The 22,634-nt window shown below is 40.8% G+C and overlaps 1 protein-coding gene across 2 annotated transcripts in view; it reads left to right on the plus strand.

Annotated features, from left to right (window-relative positions):
* The window catches only part of TARS1 (threonyl-tRNA synthetase 1), a 35,628-nt gene extending 13,866 nt beyond the window's left edge, over positions 1 to 21,762 (plus strand). Inside the window, exons 1-19 of one of the 2 annotated variants that reach the window (XM_063421436.1) lie at positions 6,597 to 6,671; positions 6,885 to 6,965; positions 7,815 to 8,005; positions 9,012 to 9,135; positions 10,209 to 10,330; positions 10,552 to 10,669; positions 11,491 to 11,555; positions 11,634 to 11,712; positions 12,263 to 12,409; positions 13,234 to 13,332; positions 13,923 to 14,089; positions 14,591 to 14,753; positions 14,847 to 14,984; positions 15,665 to 15,742; positions 17,452 to 17,552; positions 17,663 to 17,767; positions 18,959 to 19,031; positions 19,773 to 19,887; positions 20,519 to 21,762. In XM_063421436.1, coding sequence (XP_063277506.1) covers positions 6,651 to 6,671; positions 6,885 to 6,965; positions 7,815 to 8,005; positions 9,012 to 9,135; positions 10,209 to 10,330; positions 10,552 to 10,669; positions 11,491 to 11,555; positions 11,634 to 11,712; positions 12,263 to 12,409; positions 13,234 to 13,332; positions 13,923 to 14,089; positions 14,591 to 14,753; positions 14,847 to 14,984; positions 15,665 to 15,742; positions 17,452 to 17,552; positions 17,663 to 17,767; positions 18,959 to 19,031; positions 19,773 to 19,887; positions 20,519 to 20,667 — 2,136 coding nt within the window. In that variant the 5' untranslated portion in view covers positions 6,597 to 6,650 and the 3' untranslated portion in view covers positions 20,668 to 21,762. Of the gene's footprint in view, positions 1 to 6,596; positions 6,672 to 6,884; positions 6,966 to 7,814; positions 8,006 to 9,011; positions 9,136 to 10,208; positions 10,331 to 10,551; positions 10,670 to 11,490; positions 11,556 to 11,633; positions 11,713 to 12,262; positions 12,410 to 13,233; positions 13,333 to 13,922; positions 14,090 to 14,590; positions 14,754 to 14,846; positions 14,985 to 15,664; positions 15,743 to 17,451; positions 17,553 to 17,662; positions 17,768 to 18,958; positions 19,032 to 19,772; positions 19,888 to 20,518 lie in introns of those variants that run through there. The other variant, XM_063421437.1, reaches the window with a different exon arrangement.
* Positions 21,763 to 22,634: the final 872 nt, after the last annotated feature.

The following is a 22,634-nucleotide window of genomic DNA, read 5'->3' on the forward strand; positions in this document are numbered from 1 at the left end:
AACCCTCATGGAGTAGCAGCTAATGAGTTGTGGCAAACTGATGTTACACATGTTAATAGCTTTGGTCGCCTGAAATATGTTCATGTGACAATTGACACATATAGTCACTATATTTGGGCAACACCTCAGTCAGGTGAAAGGGCTATTCATGTCATTAGACATTTAACCAGTTGTTTTGCAGTTATGGGAGTCTGTCAACAGCTGAAGACAGACAATGGTTCAGCTTATATCAGCAGTAGGGTTCAAGCCTTTTTGAAGCAATGGGGTGTGAAACATGTTACAGGAATACCACATAATCCTAGGGGACAGGCAATTGTAGAGCGAGCAAATGGTACCTTAAAGACTTATATTGAAAAGTTCAGTCATATCACAGACATTCAGGAACGTGTGGCCAAAACGTTGTTTGTATTGAATTATTTGTGTGTTTGGGTCATCAAAGGTACCAGCAGTTATCACACATTTTGACAGCTCTAGTGGGAACAAGACAGAATCAACAGAAATATGGGTCAGGTACAAGTGTTTAAAAACAGGTTTATGGCAAGGTCCAGCGAAAGTTTTATATTGGGGAAAAGGATATCTATGTGTTTCTACCCCTACAGGACTTGAGTGGATTCCAGCTCGGTGGACGAAGCCGGCATTGAAACCCCAAAACGGAGGACATCAGGAATCCTCGGTTACGTCTGGATGGTCTGGTTCGCCCTTATCGGAAGTTTCTACAGACAGTGATTGAACCTTCTATCTGTTATATATATACAGTGGACAATTTTGCATATTTAATAGCTTGTTTAGCAAACTATCAATTAGGAGACACTAATTTTCCTTGTTGTTATTGTTGTTTAGATCAAAAGCATGGTGCTTGGGTTTTAATTTGTTGTGGAGGATGTAATCAACAAAAGTGGGTATATCAGAAAGAACTGCAGGGTGATCCATGGTGTAATGTATGTAAAGAAGCTTGGAGGAGAGAAAACCCTCGCCAAGCACTTGAGAGTGAAACTCGGTTACCTTATCATCAAGCAGTAACATTATTTGAAAGTGTAGAACAGCAGCGTCTTGCTTTTGCTCGCTGGCAGTTGCAACATTTAGTGAAAAGAATAGCGGCTGTAACCAGCACATATATAATTCAAAAAAGGTGTGATACAAACTGCTATATTCCTCGCTTGTGGACCGTTGCACCACAAGACTGGGAGCATCTCAATAGGAGGTTTAGAAAACTTAGATGTGAAAGAAAAAGTAAGAAGGGTAAGAAGCAAACATGAAGGTTTTACACCTACTGATTTTTTGTTCTTGTGTAACAAATGCTTGGTGGGTTCCTCCACAGCCAAAAACAAACATCTGGGTCACTATGGCTAACCTAACTAATCAAAATACAATATGTCTTTCTCTTTCATCTCCAGGAAACCCTTTTTCCACATGTTTGGTAGGATTACCTGTTGATGACTGGCCTTGTCCTTCCTTTGTCCCTCCTTGTAAAAAGAACAATTCTCGGTCAGCAGTGGATACTTGGGATATGTGGGTGCCATATCTATCTTCAGCACCCTTAGAGCCACAAGAAATTGAGTTGTTAGGATCAGTTCAGGCTGATGGATGTGTTGTTTTTGACTTTACCAGTAAAACTTTAAGTTCTGGAAATAATCATGCCACAATAGTTAACTCTTCCCTAGCAGTTTATCGAAATTCTACATTTTGGTGCAACTATACTTCTCCTAAAGTTTCTGTATCTACCTTAGCACCACGTCAATTACCATCTGGAATATTTTTTATTTGTGGTGACAGAGCCTGGGCAGGTATTCCTTCTAAGATGAAAGGTGGTCCATGTACATTGGGACGACTATCGTTGCTTACCCCGAACACATCTATGATCTTAAGTTGAGCACGTGCTCAAAAGCGAACAAAAAGAATGGCTCATCAGTTTACATCAGGGTGTAAATCAAACATGGAATTTTGGTCCCCGGATAAAATAATTGCTGCATCTATTTTTGCCCCAGGAGTAGCATCAGCTCAAAGCTTAACTACTCTTAATAAATTAGGATGTTGGCTAGCAAAACAAACCAATGCCACTTCACTTGCCTTAAGCAATTTGTTAGTAGATGTGGATTCAGTCAGACACGCTTCTGTTCAAAATCGGGCTGCGATCGATTTTTTGCTTTTAGCACAAGGTCACGGCTGTGAGGATTTTGAAGGAATGTGCTGTATGAATTTATCTGATCATTCTCAATCCATTCATGCTCAAATTTCAAATTTACGGAAATTGACAGGACAATTAAAATTGCAACAGGGATGGGGCCTAGACGGATGGCTTGCTTCTTTGGGATTAGGTCCTTGGCTGACCTCGATGTTAAAAATAGTTATCACAGCAGGCATAGTGATTTTCTTGTTAATTATTTGTTTGCCTTGTATCTGTATCTGCTTACAAAATCTGATGCACCAAGTTGTTCAAAAAATGTTTAATCAGCAACTCCTTGTTCAATCTAAAGAAAACGGGGGAAATGTGGAGAGTCTTTCTGAAGCATGGCTGCATAGCAAAGGCCATGATACTGTTAAACTAGTTAAGATTTGACTGTGTGTACGTGCTGGACGTGAAGAAGCAGCAGGATGGACGTGATGAAGAAGCAGAAACATAAGCATAAATTTATGCAAGTATAGAGAAAATTGTAATTATATTGTAAACTGCAAGGCCTTCTGAACAAAGAAAATGCGTCAAGATGCTGTAAACCAATCATGAGCTATAGTTTTGCAATATGCATAAGCTAATTAACAATACTATAAAAGTGTAATTAGATCCAAATAAAGCTGAGACTTGCTGACCATGATAGCATGAGGCTTGTCTTCCTCTGTTTTTCTAACAGAGATGCACACTAAAATGAACCTTTTTTTTTCTCCCCAACGAACAAAAAGTTAACAATAAAGTAGTTTGTATTCTGGAAAATTCCACATATAAGACACTGATAGGCCAAAAGATGCAAATGCAAACAATGGATGCCAGCCAACCCCTGATGAGCACGTAAACAGGCAGTTATTGGCCAGTGAGCTGGGTGGTAACAAATTTCTAGCCAGTTGGGACCAAATGCTAGGTTTTTGAAAACCATATACACAAAAGTTGTTAACAATGAAATTTGCTATTGCCACATGAACCTTGTAGTGTCATGTTGTGTCTGTCCCAATTGCGACAATTTTCCAAGCATCTTCCAGTTTGAATCAGGGCTTCAGTTATTTTCACAATATTTGCATTTAATGTCAAATTTATTTTTTTATTTACCTTCACACATTTTTCAGTTTCTGAATATGCACTTCTAAGACTGTTTAATACTAGACTTCTAAGTTTACTGCTTTGTTGCCTTAGCCCATGGGAAATTATTAGAAGAGTAAATTGCACAAAAGTATTTCAATTCTTAAACCCGAGATTCTCATATTTGTATGTTTTCTTAATTTTGAGATAATAAATCTGTTTAAAGTGGGCTTATGGAAACCCACTAGACCTAGAATTCAAATGATATATTTTGAATCCTCAACATAAAGGGGTGGCATACAATTTTATTTTCAGATTTATACAGAGATCGTGAAATTAGTAAATACCGTACAGCAAATAGAGTTGATTTAATGTACACAAATATAAACAAACCCAGACATTTTACAGAAAGCGTAGTGCTGTATTACAAGTCGGATGGTTTCCCTCAAGCATCTGGTGTAAGTAAATAGTGTAAATGTGTTACATTCACTGCTGTGGTGTGTTTTGCTTTCTAATGGTTTGTTCTGTTGTCTCCCTGTGTTGATGGTTTGATCCTAGTTCACACTCTCCTACCCTGTTATCAATCACACCTTAACCCTGCCCTTGTTCCAGAATGTACCCCGCCTGTCCCTTTACCCAGTTATCATTCCTCGCCTATGCCAACCCCTGTGTGTAACACCCCTCTAGAAATCTCCTAATCCTCAGTGCCCCATTGGCCCATCTGACCCACTCTGCTCCCTTTGTTTTCCCTATTGGTCTACCAAATGTAAACCCCACCTTCCACTCCTCCCCTGATTTCTTCCTATTGGTTAAAGATTTGTATCCTCCCTTAGAACCTGTCCAGTTTAAAAGGGCCGGCACAGGGTTTTTCCATGTGTTCAGTCTCTAGATCCATGGGAGAATAAGTCGTTACTAGCTGTTACTAGCACAAGTTACTAAGAGCTGTTACTAGCACAAGTGCTGTAGAGCAATAGCGCTAAGACACACCCCGGGTCAGCCTGCTCTCCAGGTGTGTCCCGCTCCCAGCACGGTGCTTAGGGAGAGCTAGCCAGCTCCAGCACCACCTCAATTCATAGTTCTAAATTTTCATTTGCATTTTGATTTCATTTTGAGCTCTAGTTTTCCTAAATGAAATATAAGCCAAGTAACCCTGCAATTCCACTAGAAATTTCTGACCACATTTTTCCCACCAAACTGCTTATGAACCAGAAACATCTATTCGTTGTTGATAATAATTAAAGTATACTAAAATAAATTTACACTATTAGAGCATGGCTGAATTCACACACCATTAATTACACTGCTTAAGAGCGAAGTCAGTAAAACATTCATTTAATTTTTGTGGGTTTTGCCATAAAACTTCCTAGAGCCAAGAGCTAGGCTGAATTTGTCTCTCAGCAGATCAGCGTGTTTCTCTGCTGCCATCTTCTGGACAAGAGACAGTTCTACAGTTTCCCAATTGCTTTTGAAATACTTAATAGTTCTTTTCTCTGGAACAGCATCAGTATACGTTTTTGTTCATGTTGACCTTACATAATTTATCTGTGAGTTTTGCAATGTTCTGCCTCTTAGCCACTTGTAATTTGTCCAGCCCCAAAAAATTTTAGGAGATTTGCAAATATAAAGATTAGTATTATAAAACAAATGCCCTTTGTATTATTAAACATTGTATTTCTACAAAAGATCATACATATATTATTAAAAAAAATTAGCTGTTCAATAAATATTTTTGTCAATATTTATGCAGTTCACACTTTACTTTCAGACAACAAATTAACTACCCAGATCTAGGTCTAATTCTGTCTTTAAGTTCTTACTTAATACATCTTTCCATTTTCATATTTTAACAAATAGATTAAAACATTATTTTTTAAGCTCCTACATTTGTGGTCAAATAGCCGAGTGACATTCTGTGGACTATCCTTCACCACCACATAACCAGTATTTGAAAGGTATATAAAATATCCTCTTTTTTCCTGAACCTTTGGCTCACAGCACTTAAGTCCATGGAGTCTGAGGTGCCCTAATATCCCACATTTTTAGACACTCTAAACTCCCCAATCACTGCTGCAGATGAAGAGAAGGCAGCTATTCCAGGAGGCAGAAGTGGTGCTGGGTCCTCTGCAGGCAGCAGAAGTCCAAGGCAAAACCTGACCTGTGATTTACTCTCTTCAAAGTAAGGATGCTATGTCAGGATTTCTTGAAAACAAGAAATCTGGTAATTAACACCTCGCTTAAACTAGGCTACTGGGTGAGTTCACTGGTATAGTAGTATGCCTAAGGTTACCAAACTCATGTAGGCCTTGGGACTGGCCACTCCAGGAGTTCACAGCCACCATGAGATTGTGCTGCAAGATAGTAACCTTCTGAAATGAAAATATTATTATTATTAGCTGAGAATAACAGCTGGAGAGGAGGGAAAGATGGTTGCAGAGCAAAAGCTATGCCTGGCTATCACATCCTTTCCTTAGAGGTATCTTAGCTTCTGAGCCACTGAGCTGAGGCTTCCCTTGGGACAGCTGCAGGTGCTCCTGTGATTCAAGTCTGACACAACCACCTCAGAATCTCTTCTACATAATTCTTCCCCTCCCCTGGGAATTCAAACAGTGGTCAATCCGATTTTTATTTTATTTTAGTCTCTTTTGCAAAGAGACTAAAATCACTGATCTATCTTTGACTGAACATCTGTGTCAGGGGGAATGGTGTCCCTGGATTCCAGAGCGAGTCCAGAGAAGGGAAGCTTGAGCTGGGGAAGGGTCTGGAGCACAAGCGTGATGAGGAGAGCTGAGGCAGGCGGGGGTTTGGAGAAAAGGAGGCTCAAGGGGGACCTTTTCACTCCCTACAACTCCCTGACAGGATGGTGTAGCCAAGTGGGAATCCACCTCTTCTCCCAGGCAACAACTGACAGAACAAGAGGACAGCTGTGCCATGGGAGGTTTAGGCCGTACATCAGGAGGAATTTCTCCACAAAAAGGGTGATTCGACACTGAACAGGCTGCCCACGGGGGGTGTGGGGTTACCGTCCCTGGAGGCATTCAAGCAAAGACTGGACATGGCACTTAGGGCTGTCATCTACTTGACAAGGTGGCGTTCGGTCAGAGGTCGGACTCGCTGATCTCGGGGATCTTTGCCAACTTAATTGATTTTGTGATTCTTCCCGCGACAGCGAGCAGAGCGCCGCTGTGCGAGCGCCGGGCCGCCCTCGCCGCCGTTACGGGTGCGGACAGAGCCTGGGCCCGTCAAGGACCGTCTTCTGTCGCACGACCCCAAGGCGGCCCCGGACGGCACCACGGCCTCTCTGGGCCCCGCTGTCACCGCGGGGGCCGGGCCGGGCCGGCACGGCCGCCCCCGGTTGCATCAGCCGCGGGCCGAGCGGCGCCTGCGCCGGCCGCGCCCGCCCCTTCCCGGGCGGCTCCGCGCGGCCATGGCGGGTGCTGGCAGCCAGGTGCGGGCGCGGGGAGCTGGGCCTCTTCCCGAGGGCTTCCCCGGCTCCGGGGGCCGGTGGGGCGTGCCCCAGGGAGAAGGAGAAGGGGGCAGGCGGGTTTTGCGGGACGAGGAGTTCGTGTCTTCTCCGCGGCGTGTGGGACCGGGGGGAGGTAAAATGCCTTAGGTGTGAGGGACTGCCGGGACAAGACTAAACGATGCTCGCCTTCCGCAGGTGGACGCTGGGGAAGAGAAGAAAGCAGACTGCGGGAAGAAGAAGATGAAAGAAGGGGCTGGCGATGGAGGGCGGTCGGAGGTGAGCAGCCCCTCGGCCGCGGGGGTAGGAGGATGCGGAGTCCTCACTGCTGCCCTGTGCCCCGCTGGCATTGCTGCAGTTCGTCTTTCTGAAGTATTTTATCAGGCGTTACAGTTACTCGTCCGTCAGTCTTCCTTGAAGCTCCATTGTTGCTTTTTATAATAAGTTGCAGTGGTGTAATAGGAGAACATCTCAAATTCCCATAGCTGGGTTAGGTGATGCTTTTCCCTGTGTCTCTTCGCAGCGGGAAGCAGGCACCAGATCCCCGAGGTGAAGAAAGCCTGCTTAAGGCGCTCTCGTCTTTTTCATCTTCATGTTGGGTAAACACAGAACCCTCTGACTCCACGGAGGGCCAGCTGCTAGTCAGCAGCAGTCTTGAGCCAAGTGCAGGCGGATAGTCCTGACGTCATTACACGTGTTTAAACTGGAGTCAGTTCCTGTCTGGGTGGCTCAGACTACAGTGTTCCCTCAGTTTTTTGACCTAATAAGAAAAATCTTGTTTTATATTGAACTTAGACAGTCTTTTCTACTTGAGTTTTGTCCTTATGTAGTTTATTAGATAGTTATTTGGTAACATATGTGATTTATTGAACAGGTAGTTCAGATTCAGATTCAGATTTATTCAACAGTAGTACGGATTTCATTAAGCTGAAACCTTGTGGTCTTATGACATAATTAATACTATATAACCTGAAATAATGGTGTTTATGTGTTACATATTGCACATACATAGATACCATCACATAGCTGCTTATGAAAAGTGTATCTGTTTTGTTGGTATACTTGACATGATGTGCTGTCAGATCAATAATCAGATTAATCGTTTTCCTTTGTCTTTATTTTATACAGCTGAACCCCTGGCCTGCATTTATCAATGAGCGTTTAGAGATGTACAATAAACTTAAGGCTGAGCATGATGCACTCCTTGCAGAAAGAGCTGCAAATGAGAGTAAACCCATTAAAGTTACATTGCCCGATGGCAAGCAGGTTGATGCTGAATCTTGGAAGACTACTCCCTACCAAATTGCCTGTGGAATTAGGTATGTTTCTGTTCTGTGATACTGCACAATCATTTTCAGGTAGTGAGTTTAAGGGCATGGGTAATGTGTAATTTCTTTGTCATTTATCTCAAGTCTTCTCAAAACATCTTGTATATGATAAACTGAAGGTAACCAGTAGGGTTTTCGTTTTGGAGTGCCTTACAAAGGTATAGTTTCTAAAATAAAATAAAAATGAAAATGAGGTATTTTAGGGACGTTTTAATAGTGTATTTTTCCATCCAAGTACTGCTATTAGAACTGATTTGCATATAAATTACCAGATAGAATGTTAGCTCTGCAAACCAGTTTGCGTTGACCTGAGGAAGATGACTGCTGGGTAACTTTTCAATTGAGTATAGAGAAATTTAACAATATGACTACTCTTCACTTTTGTTTGCATGGGAGATACCTATTGAAAAGAGTGTTGCACATCTCCAGGTTACTCATACTTGCTATGGAGTATTTTTGAATGATACACAGTGAACACCCTGACAGTTAAAATTGTAAAGATCATGTGATTCCTAAAGGTGAAATGCCTCCTTCTTTTTCTTTCATTTTTCCTGTCCGTAATAAGGTGCCATGTCATTGGAACCTCCTTTGCTTCTGTTATTTGGGATCACTAAAAGGATATTTTGCCTAGTGGATACAAGCAGTAAAGCTTCTATGTAAAAAATGGTATTTGGTAACTTTCTTAAGAGAGTGGTTCTGTCTTGCATTGCAATAGGATTGTGAAGTCAATTTGTTCTTGGAGGATGCTGCCTCTAAGTCAAGTATGTGTGAAGGTTAAGTATACAGCACAGTTTTCTTCCCATATCCCTAAAATATAAGTAGGATTTTTCATGAATGTTCAGGACTGGCTAAACTGGTCATTTATTTAGAATTTATTTATGACTTTATATTCACTCTGAGCATTCCTAAAGTCTTACTCAATCTGGAGGGCAAATTTGGAGAACTTCTGTTTGCTAATTTACTTTCTTATAACTGTACTTCTGTGTTTGTTTTGTAGTCAGGGATTAGCTGACAACACGGTTATTGCCAAAGTGAACAAGGTGGTTTGGGATCTGGACCGTCCTTTGGAGGAGGATTGTTCCTTGGAGTTGCTTAAGTTTGAAGATGAAGAGGCTCAGGCAGTGAGTGTCTTTTACCAGAATGTTTTTTTGTTTCATGTTTACATTTAACTCCGCCTGTTGCAGTTACGTAAATATTTACTGTGTTCAGAAGATGAAGAGAACAGGTTTGTGGTTTAGGTATATCTGCATTTCCTCATAGTTTCTTACCAGGGGTTGTGGTACTACAGATATTGTACATTTTGCTGTGTACTTGCAGCCAGGTCTGCTTTCGGTTGCTGTAGTTGTTGTTAAAAACTTGTCTTTTCAGCCTTCATATTAATGTAAAGTATGTGTTTTGAACATCTTCAGCACTGATTTGGGGAACAAAACTGAATACAAAAATACTTTCTTTGTAGAATCAAACAAGTATTGAATAGACTGCTCTTTTTCTTTGTGTATGCAGCAGTATCTACTTTTTTATTTTGGCTACTGAATCAGATAAATGTGCACAACCAATAAATTTGCGAATAGGTTCTTTAAAAAAGAACCTATTGGTACAAGAAGCTCTCAGTCAAACTCATCACAGAAGTCTTAAATTCAAACCTAGCACTTTCATATTGTCTAAATGACGGATCCCAATTTATGATTTCAATTTGTGCTAACCAAGGCAGACTGTCTCTTAGGAGATATGGTTTTGTCAAAAGCTCAGGTGTTCTATAAGATGGAGTGTGCAGGATTTCCCATCGTAAGATTGCTGGATGAGAACCACAGCATTATGTTGAAAGCACATCTCTTGGTCGTTATGCAGATCTGATTGATTAAAGTTCATTAAAAAAAGATTTCTGGGTTAGTTTCTTGACTTCGTGACAATAATTACATAATGTTAGCAATAGTTGAAAGTAAGAATTGTTTGCTACCAGCATGTAAATTTTCCATTTCCACAGTTTTCCAGTGGAAATGCTGTTTTTTGGAAACACTGATGCTGAGGATGAGAGTGCTGCTGGGCAGGTCACTTCTGTTCTGCACACTGCTCTGATGTGGGTTGTGCCTCAAGTATCCTTCAAAGCAAGCGTTTCAGAAAAGGTTTTAAATAAAACAATTGGAAATGTGTTGTGTGTATTCAGACTGATCCCTTCTTTTTTTACTTTTGTTAGGTCTACTGGCACTCAAGTGCTCACATAATGGGTGAAGCTATGGAGCGAATCTATGGTGGCTGTTTGTGCTATGGCCCACCGATTGAAAATGGATTTTATTATGACATGTTTCTTGAAGAGGGGTAGGTTTTGTATTTGTGGTTTTTTAGGAGCTGGGGGTGGGTGGCAGTCACAGCAAAATTCCTGCTGTGTGCTTGTTCCTAGAACAAAGTCATATGTACTGCTGCAGATAGCTTTGGTTTTTGCAGGATGTCCCAACCAAAGATTGGTGCATTGCACCTGGATAACAAATTGCAAATCAAAGTAAAAAAATTACTCCTTTCTCTGTGTGTGTTTATTTTAGGGGTGTATCAAGTAATGACTTCTCTGCCTTGGAAACATTATGCAAGAAGATAATGAAGGAAAAACAAGCCTTTGAAAGACTGGAAGTTAAGAAGGAAACACTGCTTGAGATGTTTAAGGTGGGCCGTTATAGAAGGTTGTTTCTAGCATTGTGCAGTTAGTCTTTTAAGTATTTGTAACTTCAGGGCATGTTTTATTAGTGGTAGGAGAAAGTATATCAACATTTTCAGGTGATATGTTCTTAGAAACTCATTTGTGATATTAAAAAAAAAAAAGGAAGTAATTCTTAGGTTCTTGGAAATAGGCATTCTGATTTTCTAAAACAGAATTATCATTCTTCCCCGGGATGATCTAACTAAATTCTGTGAAGCTACATTTTTTATTTACTTCCCAGAAATGTAAATTTGCAGCATACGATGTATGCAGTTATGTTGTGTTACCTTGTCTGTGGTGATACTGTGACTGCATATGTTGCTACTGCATTCAGAAGGCTTCATAAAACATTTTTTAGAATAAGGACTTCTAAAAGAGTCCAAGCAACACTAAAACCCTTTCCCTCTAGTATCTAGCTGCAAATAAATTTTTGGCATTTCACTGTTAGGACATCAGGAGAATCATAGTATCATTCAGGTTGGAATGACACCTCCGAGGTGTCTGGTCCAGTCTCATGCACAGGACATGGGGTCAGACATGGGGACACTGAGGTCAGACCAGATTTCCTGGGCTTGTCCAGTTGGGCCTTCAAAACCTCCAAGGACAGAGATTGCACAGCCTGGTTGCTATGCACCTTGCTCTACTACTGTCTGTCCTCCTGTCTATCTCCTTTACAGCCCTGTTCTGATTAACATAGCATCAGGTTTGCAGATAATTTAAACTGTTGGCCACTTCTCTTTTTTTAACAAGTGGAATTAACAAGTATGTGTGCTGCTTTTCTTCTCAGTATAATAAATTCAAGTGTCGCATCCTGAATGAGAAGGTCAATACCCCGACTACTACAGTATACAGGTAATTATGCGTGGATAGTATCGCTGGATTTATGGTTCTAGGATTAAGTATATCAAATAAAAGCTTTCTTCTTCCTAGGTGTGGTCCCCTGATAGATTTATGCAGAGGGCCTCATGTCAGACATACTGGCAAGATAAAGACCATAAAAATTCATAAGGTAAGTGCTGGAACTGCCTTAGACAAATGTTTTCAGTGCAGCACTTCAGATGTGTTGCTGTCTTTGGGCTTAGCCAGAAATGTATTGTGAAATGGGTGACCTGGCCAAAAAATTGTGAAAGGTTGTATGCTAGAATGATATTCACATACATGGTATGACACACGGGTGTGAAGCCCAACTAAGTGTCCAGGGCCTGCACTTCCAGCACAAGAGTGTGAGTTTGGTTTCAGGTTTGGCTGAACTTGAAGTTTATAGTTTTTGCTCACCTGATTATTATAGCTAGTTGTGAATAAACAGTTGGAATAGGATTGCTACAAAGCAGATAGGCTTTTAAAAAAGACAAGAGCCTGAAACCATTTTTACCTATTGTATTTACCTTTAAGGATTTTTTTGATCAGTGCTCTGAATGTCACATTCAAATTTTCCTTACGCCTTAGTTGTTCCACAGTAATGATTTATTAATAATTGCAGGCCTTTTCATAGCAGGCAGAAGTAGTAAAATGTGGAGGCTTCTCCCCTTCTTAAATGTTGAATTTCTTTTTGCATGCAGAATTCTTCTACCTATTGGGAAGGCAAGGCCGATATGGAATCCCTCCAGAGGATCTACGGAATTTCATTCCCGGATACAAAAATGCTGAAGGAATGGGAGAAATTCCAGGAGGAGGCTAAAAGCAGAGATCACAGAAAAATTGGGCGGGTGAGACTGCTTTTCTAGTAACACCTTTCAAAAGCACTGTGGGGATAGAACCACTTAATTGAAAGCATCTTGAAGACAGCCTATAGTTGCTGCCACAACCAAGGTGTGACACAATTTTAGTTTCAGTTGGGTTGTGAAGTCAACTGCTTCTTAAGATAAGTAACTTTCTAATGCTCTAAACACAATAACATCCTTATTGCACACACTGATCTGAACAGAATATAGTTCCTACTGCAGTCTGTTCATGCACTTCACTCCTGCATGATTTCAGAATCTGCAGTATACAGCTATGTTTTCTATTAGCTGGTTCTTGGGTTTGTTTTTTTCAGATGGAAACCCATGTCAGATAACTGATAGTTCTGAACAGGGTTAAAATGTCTGCTGCTAGTACATCATGACAAAATACTGAGGAATTCCCCGTTTGCAGATTTCAGGTGTGTGCACCTGTTTGTAACAACATTAACCAGCTGTAGTTCACACAATCAGTTCATGTCCAGATAATTAAAGAGCTGTAGAAGCAGAACTAAACATATACTTGCCAATGTGAGGGAACTGTGGGGGCACAGTTGGGAGTTAAGTGTAAAGTTTTGGCTCAGCAGTAGTGAGTGAAACAGGAAACTGAAAAATTTTCTTCCCCTGTGACTGCTGGCAGACATAAAAGTACTAGTGAAAGTGCATGTTATATTGGATATTGGTTTTCTTCCTATGTTTTAATTTTTGAAACTCTTGTTAGTGGTGCCCAGTCAGTGACATATCTTTTGTGAGTGTTTAGTGAAAATGGTAGGGTGCAAATTCTAAGTTTTTAAAGTAATATTTTCCTGCAGGACCAAGAATTGTTTTTCTTCCATGAGCTCAGCCCTGGTAGCTGTTTTTTCTTGCCAAAAGGAGCTTACATTTATAACACATTAATTGAATTTATACGGGTAAGTAATACCTTTTGGAAATCTTGTAGTAGAAATCGCATAATTTTAAAAAAAATACGTACCAGCATGCTACATTTAACAGTAATAAACTTTATACCTGCAGTTAAAGCTGTGATAAAGGTCTTTGTCATGGGAATTCTTTGACATCTAATAGTAGGGCTAAGCTCATACTACTGCTGTTCCATTGATGCATATTGATTTAATAAACATATTTCGTTTGGTTTTGTAGACCTATTTGTTTTGAAAATCTATGTAGGAAAAGAATTCTGAAGTCTCTTATCATTACTGCATATTTGGGCTGCAGAGTAATATATCAAGGGTCACTGAGCAATTAGAGACTACTGCATTGCTTGTAGGGAGGAAACTTGTTCTTCTTGCTAACTTTCTACTAGAGAAATTGTCTGGGGAAAGGTTGGTGGAAGGGATGTATCCTGGCATGCCCAACTTGAAGTTTGATCTTCTTTCTCCCTTTCCTTCCCTTCCTAAGTCATGTGGCTTTTGTATGGCGTCATTCTTATATTTCTGTGTCTGCAGGTTGAAGCCTGTGCTTACCTTTGTTTTCTTTATTACTTATTCTACGCCTGTTCTAGAGTGAGTATCGAAAACGTGGGTTCCAGGAGGTTGTCACTCCAAATGTTTTCAACAGCAAACTGTGGATGACTTCAGGGCACTGGCAGCATTACAGTGACAATATGTTTTCCTTTGAAGTGGAGAAAGAAATCTTTGCTCTGAAGCCTATGAACTGTCCAGGACACTGGTAAATACATAGCAAATTCAGGTTACCAGAGACTGTTCTGATTGAAAAAAAACCTAGATGAAACCCGCTCTGCTTCCTTTGCCTGCGTAATTAAAAAGATGGCTACCTTCAGTTATTCATTCTGCCAGGAGTGATGTAATTATATGTCTTATGTCTGTGTGCTCTCTTCACTTGAGACACTGAGAAATGACATGTCATTTTACCATTAGAGTGACACCCCCCCGCCCCCCATCATTACTGGGGCATTGTTGGTTTTGTGGCATTTAGCTTTTAATGCTCAGTTTTAGGAGCTGTTTTATCTCTTCTCTGTGAGGAGAGGAAGGCCCACTGGCTGCAAAAGGAGATTGTTTTCCTGACAAAATCTATATAAGACTGATGGTTCTATCCAGATTACACCGGTGGCCTTACGTGCATGTGCTTTGTCACTGGCTTTTCCTCCCTGAGTGTTCTTTGCAGAATTTTGGTTCTCAGTGAGCTTTAAGTAATAAACCTTTCCTTCAGCCTTATGTTTGACCATCGCCCGAGGTCGTGGCGCGAGCTGCCGTTGCGGCTGGCAGATTTTGGGGTCCTGCATCGCAATGAGCTGTCGGGAGCACTCACGGGACTCACCCGAGTACGCCGGTTCCAGCAGGATGACGCTCACATCTTCTGTGCTATGGAGCAGGTGGGTGCTGCTGCTGAAATGAAACTGGGCATTAAAATGAGGTAAACTGAATTTTCCATATTTGAGACATGATTTCTATCTATTATCGTCAAGATTGAAGAGGAGATAAAGAGCTGTCTGGAGTTCTTGCGTACCGTGTATGATGTGTTTGGATTTTCATTTAAACTGAATCTGTCCACTCGTCCTGAAAAGTTCCTGGGAGATATTGAAGTGTGGAATCAAGCTGAAAAGGTAAAACAGTACTCTTATGCTTTTCAGTGATGTAAGGCTGCATCTTCTGGAAGAACTTACTGCTTTCTGGGAGGTACAGTGAAGCTGGGCTGGGCATGAGCAATATAACTTCAATAACTGCCTTCAGTTCAGTCTGGCTGCTGTAAACGGTTTGCCCTCAGTATAGAGGCAGACTCCATGTAAGCATCAAATGATCTCTTTCTCCTTGTCTTTTTTTGATAATTAAAAAGGAGGAAGAATCAATTCTGGCAACCCTTGTAATAACACTTAAAGCCATCTCCAAAAAGTGAGGTTGAAAGGGATGGTGTTGGCCACTGCGGGTGCAATGCTGGGCAGAAGATAAGGCAGGAATAGACTTTCGGTGTACCAGAGCAGATACCATCTCAACATTAACTACAAACTTTGAATTTCATACGAAAAAGTTCTTGTATCTTAGCTCATGCTTGTTTGGCCTCTTCCAAACTGAATGCATTAATTTTGTGTGTTTAAACTTGGAGAATTTTTATTTTTTTTTTTAGCTGATGTTCTTCCAAAACTTCCCTTTTTCAGAAAAAAAAATGTGTTTCAGCAGTAACTGAGAAGTAGTGAGAATTTTGTAGGATCATCTATTTGTAGGTGCAGGCTGACCTGAAACTGTAATGTGTAAAGAAACACTGAGTTAATGTGTTCGTTATTTCCAGCAACTTGAAAACAGCCTCAATACCTTTGGTGAGAAGTGGGAGTTAAACCCTGGTGATGGAGCTTTCTATGGACCTAAGGTTAGTGTTTTGCTAACCCCTAGCTGGATTTGGCTTTTAATTCTGTTTGGATTAGGCAAAAGGCTGGAATGAGAAAGAAGGGATTATTTTTTGTTATCATTTAAAGATGCTGTCTGACTGAAATTCTGTTTTTCCAGATACATAAACTCTAACATACTTGAGAGAGAAATAATCCTCTGTGATCCTGGTTTTCACATAGCTTTAACTGCTTTAACACTTGTTTAATTAACATGAATAAGCTATTTGTCTGCTGCTTAAACAGCTGGCTGGTTTAATGGGTGGTATAAACACAAGGTGGCACTGTAAGACCTGTTTTAGCAGAGCAACTTCTGCGTTGGAAATAATCCTTTCAGCAGTAAGTGAATCCTAAGTCAGGAGAAAAATCAAAAGTAAACTTACTGGTTAAACAAATTTTTATTTCTTTAACTGCACAGTTTTGAAGTTGTGATGAGTTACTGGTGGCTTTTGGTAGTTTGAAAATCCCCGTGCATTGATCATGTGAATTTGTTGGGTTTCTCAAAAACAGGCTCCTCAGTTTGTACAGATTAAATAGGGGTTTTTGGAGATTTCCTTGTTTTCTTTGCACATAAGGACACAGGACATTATGAAATGATCTCTAAATTGATACGCCTAGACTACAATTATCTTTGTGTCTCATCTAGTAAGATGGTTCTGATTTCTCTCTTTGTGTGCCACTTGAATCAGTTTTGGTTTGTGTCTTGTAGATAAAATGTGTTGTAGCAGCTAGTATTATTTCTGTATTTGATTGAAGGAAGACAAATACACAGGAACATTTGTTAACATTAACTAATCTTAACACCTGCTTTTCATACAGTCTGGATTTGGAAATAAATTAGATTGTAAATTATTTATTTTGATTAGAAGCTCTTTGGTGACTAGCTGAATTCCAATAAACTGCATTCTGGATGCAAAATTGAAAGACATTTAGATCTTGAGTTGGTAAAACGCTGATCTGTTTGTTTTTTACACGAAATAAAATAAGCCATACTGCCTCAATATGTAGCCTGATATATACTGCTAAAATGGTAAGTAAGTGAGCAATGTAATAATTAAATATGGTCAGGACACTATAAGTCTCTTTTCTGTAAGTCTTCTCTGTCTAAGTTGTATCATCAGTGTACTCAGGATATAAGTGTTAGATACAAAAGAAAGAACAGGCTTGATTCCTTGGTCAGAACAAGTGTTACTGATTGATAAGAGTTCCTGCTGGTAAGTGGACTCTCTAACAGATTCTTGTCCTGTGTTCAAGCCCTAAATTTGTAACACAGACTACAAAGTCTTCAAATACTGCATAATAAAGAAGTATAAATTTGCCACTTCAAGGCTGAAGAAATCTCATTAGTGGGGAGACATGTTCAGTTCTATATGTAGGTTCTGCTGTGTTCACTCAGTGAAAAGTACCGTGACAGTTCCAGACTGAAACTCACAAAATACAATTGGAGACGTGAAATGTAGTTCCCCCCAATATATTATCTCTCTAGTTACTCACTCTGTTTTAGCTCTAACATTTTTTGCATCAGAACCTGTGAATCACTTAAAGCCTAATGAAGGTAGAAGTAAAACTATGCAGTTTAAAACTGCATAGAATTCTTCTGCATTGAGTGAAGCTTCATCTCAAAACAGTCAATTTGCTTTCAGAGGGGAATGCTTGTATCTTAGCTGTAAAAGTTTATCTTCTTGTTCTTCAGATTGACATTCAGATTAAGGATGCCATTGGCCGCTACCACCAGTGTGCTACAATTCAGCTTGACTTCCAGTTGCCAGTCAGATTTAACCTCACCTTTGTCAGGTAGGCACAAAGGCTGGTGGTTTTAACTTCTGTGTAATCTAACTTCAGTGACAGTTATAGGCATAAGGTTGAATCAAGAAAAGAAATCTTACAAAAGCATTTCTTTACAGCCATGACGGCAATGACAAGACAAGACCAGTTATCATTCACCGGGCTATCTTGGGATCTGTGGAGAGAATGATTGCCATTCTAACTGAGAACTATGGAGGCAAATGGTAATGTTGGAAAGTTATTCCAGTTCAAGCAGACTTGTCATGTAGGAGAGAAATCAGCCCCAAGTACTGGAGAGTCAAGAGGGTCTGTTTGTTCCACTTGCTTGTTAGGGTGAAATGCCTAGGAATACCACAGGGCAATTTCTTCTGAACCACCTTCCTTAGATATGAAATTATTCAAGATATGGTAGATTTGACATGATACTGCCAGTGCAGGTGCAGCATACAGCTAGTCTGCCCACGGCATGTGCATCCCAACTGTTTTTGCAGCAGGACCATCTTGTAAAGAGTCATTTATGTAGGTGATCTGCTTCACCTGTGTTAATACCCAGTGGGAGTCACCCCTCTGATTATGACAAGACTCAAAAGTAAAGGTTTTCCTGTGCTTAGTGAGGGATGAGCTCAATCAGTTAGGCTTTGTTATGTCATAAAACACAACAGCAATCTTCCAGTCAGCAAGTGGTCGTGTGTCACAGTGCTGTGTTTCGAGACCTCAGTGTCTCCACGCACGGCCAGCCCAGGCACCGCGACACGGGACGAGGATCAGTTCGTGCACAGTCGAACAATACTGATTCCTGTGGGTTCTTTGTTTCGAGAGATCTTTGGCAGCGGTCTGAAAGTGACGAAGCAGAGGCAGGATGGGAGGCTGCGAGGTAGTGATGTTTATTGTGCCGCAAGCGCGATCTCTCGCGCCTGCGCCTGCTCTCGCAACTACCCCGAGGGTGGTTCTGTGTACACTTTTATACAGATGGTGTCAGGGAGGGGTAAAGGTGAAACAACCAATAGAGGGAGTTATAGGGACCGTTAGACGGGTGCGATATTCAACTTTTGCCAACCAGGGGACAGGGAGAAATACAAAACTCGCGGGCTTTCTGATGGACAGAAAACTGACAGTTACGTCACTTGCCTCAGGGGTACACGTGGATGAGGAGGGAACAAAGGAACATATAACAACCTTAATAAACTAAATTTCACACACCGCCACAGTCGTACCCACGCCACAGTCCTTTTAGACACTCAGTTCTTTTGTGAAAATAATTGTAATGAATATAGGGCTCTCATCACCTCTGAACCCAATCGTGCAGCAGGCTTTAAGAGTCTTTTGTGTAGATTTTATTCCTCTCTGTAGACAGTATTTTTTGTGCTGAAAAAACACAGAAAGTTATATAAACTTCTTTTGTTTGTTTATTGAAGGCCACTCTGGCTGTCCCCACAGCAAGTAATGGTGGTACCAGTAGGACCAGCATGTGATGAGTATGCTCAAAAGGTGATGTATATGGTTTCAGGGCTTTGTTTTCAGTATATCGTATTAAGCTGAAATACTTAGTTATTGATGATTAATAGTATTTATCTCAGAGACATATTCCAAGTCCTTGCATATTACATTGAGTAATTTTTTGTATTACAGTGACAATTAGCTGCTGAAGATGTAGATCACTTAATGATAACCTGAGTTATATTTTGGCTATATGAATAACGAATGTTGATCTTTGTGAGACTTTTATTTTTGGAAAACTTAGTTTTTCTCTCTCTCAAATCTGTCTTAGCCTTCATGTTCTAGTCCACCATGGCCATGTGCCTCTTGTAGAGCAGTAAGAAAGATGAAAATGAGTCTTTGCATATTTAGCATCCAGCACACTTTTGCCTGTAATTCTTCCAAGCGCATTATATATAAATAAAATAGTCTGCAAATTTTTTAAAAAAATTCTCTTCTAATCAGTGAGCTCCACCATCCTGTTGCCTTTTACAATACCAGACTCAAATCACTACTCAGCCCAAACATTAAGATGTTCACATCGCTGTGTACATAATTATTTATTATGTATATAGTTGCATGATAGCAGATGTATTTTGATTTCTTAAACTGGGCTCATCTCCAAAGACTGAACACATAACAGTGCCTTTGTTTTAGGGTTCAGATAACCCAAAATGGTTTAAATCTGCAAGTCATGATTAGTTTGTGGTCATGAATATCCTGTAGTGACATTTTATATACTTTTTTTCTTAGGTCAGGCAGCACTTTCATGATGCTGGATTTATGGCAGATGTTGATGTTGATCCTGGGTGCACACTGAACAAGAAGATCAGAAATGCTCAGCTTGCACAGTATAACTTTATTCTGGGTAATGTATTAGCTACCTTGTCCTGGCTGACCCTTTTGTTACAGGGTTTGATCATTCTGTGAACAAGGCAGAGAGTTGTAATCACTGTTTTAGGTCAGTTTGTTCCTAGGGGCCTCCACGGTAGAGAACCTCTCCTGCTGATATCATAGGCATTCCTGGCTTGTACATCTGTCCCTGAAGGGAGATCACTGTGACCCTAGGCATTATTGATACTTTTTGCTATCTTCTGGGCAGCAGTGTGGGGATAGATAGCACAAGTCTCTTGTGCTTTATCAGTCAGATTTTAAGTGATTTTCCATCCTCCCAAAAACTTATGCTCTTGCTTCTACTTCAGCAAAAGAAATATGTTTTCATTGCATTTAGCTGTGGTACATTTCTGAACTAGGCATGCAAGCATAAGAGAAGCCTCTTTCAGAAAGAGTGATGCAGGAAAAATTAGAAACTCATTCTGAAGTACATGTTTTTGAGGCAGCATGTTAGTCCTGTTGTGTGAATTTGGGATCTAGCACTAGCCTTAAAACCATCTGGGATCCATTAGTAGTAGAAGGAGCTTTTGACAGAGAAACTCTGCCCTACAAGTAAGTGACAGAATTGTGAAAAAACAGTTTATTCCTTTGCCTCTTGTTTCTAGTTGTTGGTGAAAAGGAGAAGGCAAGTGGAACAGTGAACATCCGCACCCGAGACAACAAGGTGCATGGGGAAAGAACCATTGCAGACACTGTGGAGAGGCTGCTGCAGCTGAAATGCTCTCGTTCCAGACAAGCTGAGGAGGAATTTTAACACCATCTGCTTTACCTGGCATATAAAGAATTTGTAGTTTTCCTAGTGTATTGGGTTTGAGTTTTTGTTCTGAGCCAGATTTGAAGTATATTTCACATTTGAACCTCTTGCTCATTTTAATGGGGATCTTTCTTTAGTCAAAAATGCTTCTTTTTGTATAAAAAAGTTTTTCAAAAACATTGAAGTAAAGTTTCCTGGCTTCTAACCAATGACAGAAGCAAGATGAAATGACTTTCTGTGACTGTGAGGGAAGATTGAAATATTAATCAGGAGTAACTGTGGCATTCTGATTGCCCTGTTAAGAATGACATACATTTTAATAAATATTTTTCATGCCCGTTTAACAATAGACCTCAGGCTTAAGAACCAACATAATAACCGTGTTCTGCAGCAGCAGCTTCTGGACTGTCTCCCTGAGCAAAGAAGATGATACTTTGCCATCCTTGTCTCATGGTCACTTACCAGTTGTGAGTATATTGACTCTCCAGAGCTCCCAGTCACACAAACAGGGGCCTCCTGCTTCCACAGGGGTGGTTACGTCTGGCAGTGTCTCAGCTCCCAAAGGGAGGCATTCCTGACTCCACAGTGCAGCCCTCTGCCACAGAACACAAGGCTGCTAGCCAAAGCCTACTGTGCCCCTTTCCAAGGGCAGTCTCTGAAATGTGCTTGCTCTGCAGGTAAGATCCTCAGAGCTGTAGAAGGGGGATAACACTGTCTGGAAAAAGCAGGGCACAGCAGGGCCAAAGAAGCAGCTGAGGAAACCAGTAGTATTAGGAACAAAGAGGGTTTCTGTTTGTGTCTCTGTGCTGTCATTACAGTAAGGGCATCTGTCACAGAAACAAGAATGTACTGAACAAGGTAGTGATTATTTCTTTAAGACAAATGCTGTTTTTCACTTTAATGGGTCCAGTCCCATCCATGGAACACTTTCTTCCCAAGCCTCTAGTCCAAGGCATCACATAATTAGCAGCCCTTCCTATCTTAGTGCTGAGGGATCACATCTTTTGATTCTGGGTTTGGTTTGGGGTTTTTCTCTACATCTGGCTAAGAAGAGGCAAATGTCTGTCAGTGACAAAAAATAAAATCTCAGTCTGAGTTTTCTTTGCATCTTTTTTATGTTATTAATCTTTACTAACTTGAACAGCTTCAAAAGGTGGTTGATAATGGTTCATTTTTTTTAAAAAGTGCTCATTATTGCTACAGCCTAAGCAAAGATCAGACAAGTCTGAGGTCAGGTTTGAAATATGTCACCTTTTGAAAACCTCCATGTCTTGCCATTTCCATTATTGCCTGGGCAGAAGCATTTTGTCCTGCCTTTTCTCACCTGTTTTACTCAGAGGTGATGGTCACATTTTTATCAGCGTTTGAACCTTTAGTGAATTCAGACTCAGCAGACTGTAACCCCAGCAATTTTCAGCAAAATCTATTTCATCCTCCTCTCATTCATGGAGATTAAAGGTTCCATCTTACTGCTGTGGGGGGAAGAGGGGGAAATTGATTTTTTCACTGCCTTGCTGCTTTCAGAGTTACTTTAGTGAGGGTTGTTATCTTCTGTATTTTGCACCTGCTCTACTTTGCTGAGAAGTGACTCTTGTCTGTGCAGTCACTGCAGTGGAAGCAGATGCCAGATACCCCTGGGGCAGAAGGACTTTATCAACTGGTGAAGCAAACCCAGTGTAGATATCAGTGGTCCAGGGTAAAGGAGCCACTGGCTCTTTTTCTCTCTAGAAATGTGCTTCATACTGCCTTTCCACTGGTGTATTTGTTGTTTGTTTTCAGAGAGCTCTCCTTTCCTTTTCTGGGAATCCCTGGGCACACCAGCATTAAACTGCCCAGAAACTGTCCAGGTTGTGTGATGAGAAGCTGGTGCTGTAAAGCACCAGCTGCTGCTGTTTATGGCACACAGGTGTCAGTGGAGAGGCTGTCCCTCTTCAGCAACCTCTTTTGCTGAGATTGTACTCTTAAAT

Source organism: Prinia subflava, chromosome Z (assembly GCF_021018805.1).
Source record: "Prinia subflava isolate CZ2003 ecotype Zambia chromosome Z, Cam_Psub_1.2, whole genome shotgun sequence".
In the NCBI taxonomy this organism is placed as follows: domain Eukaryota; kingdom Metazoa; phylum Chordata; class Aves; order Passeriformes; family Cisticolidae; genus Prinia; species Prinia subflava.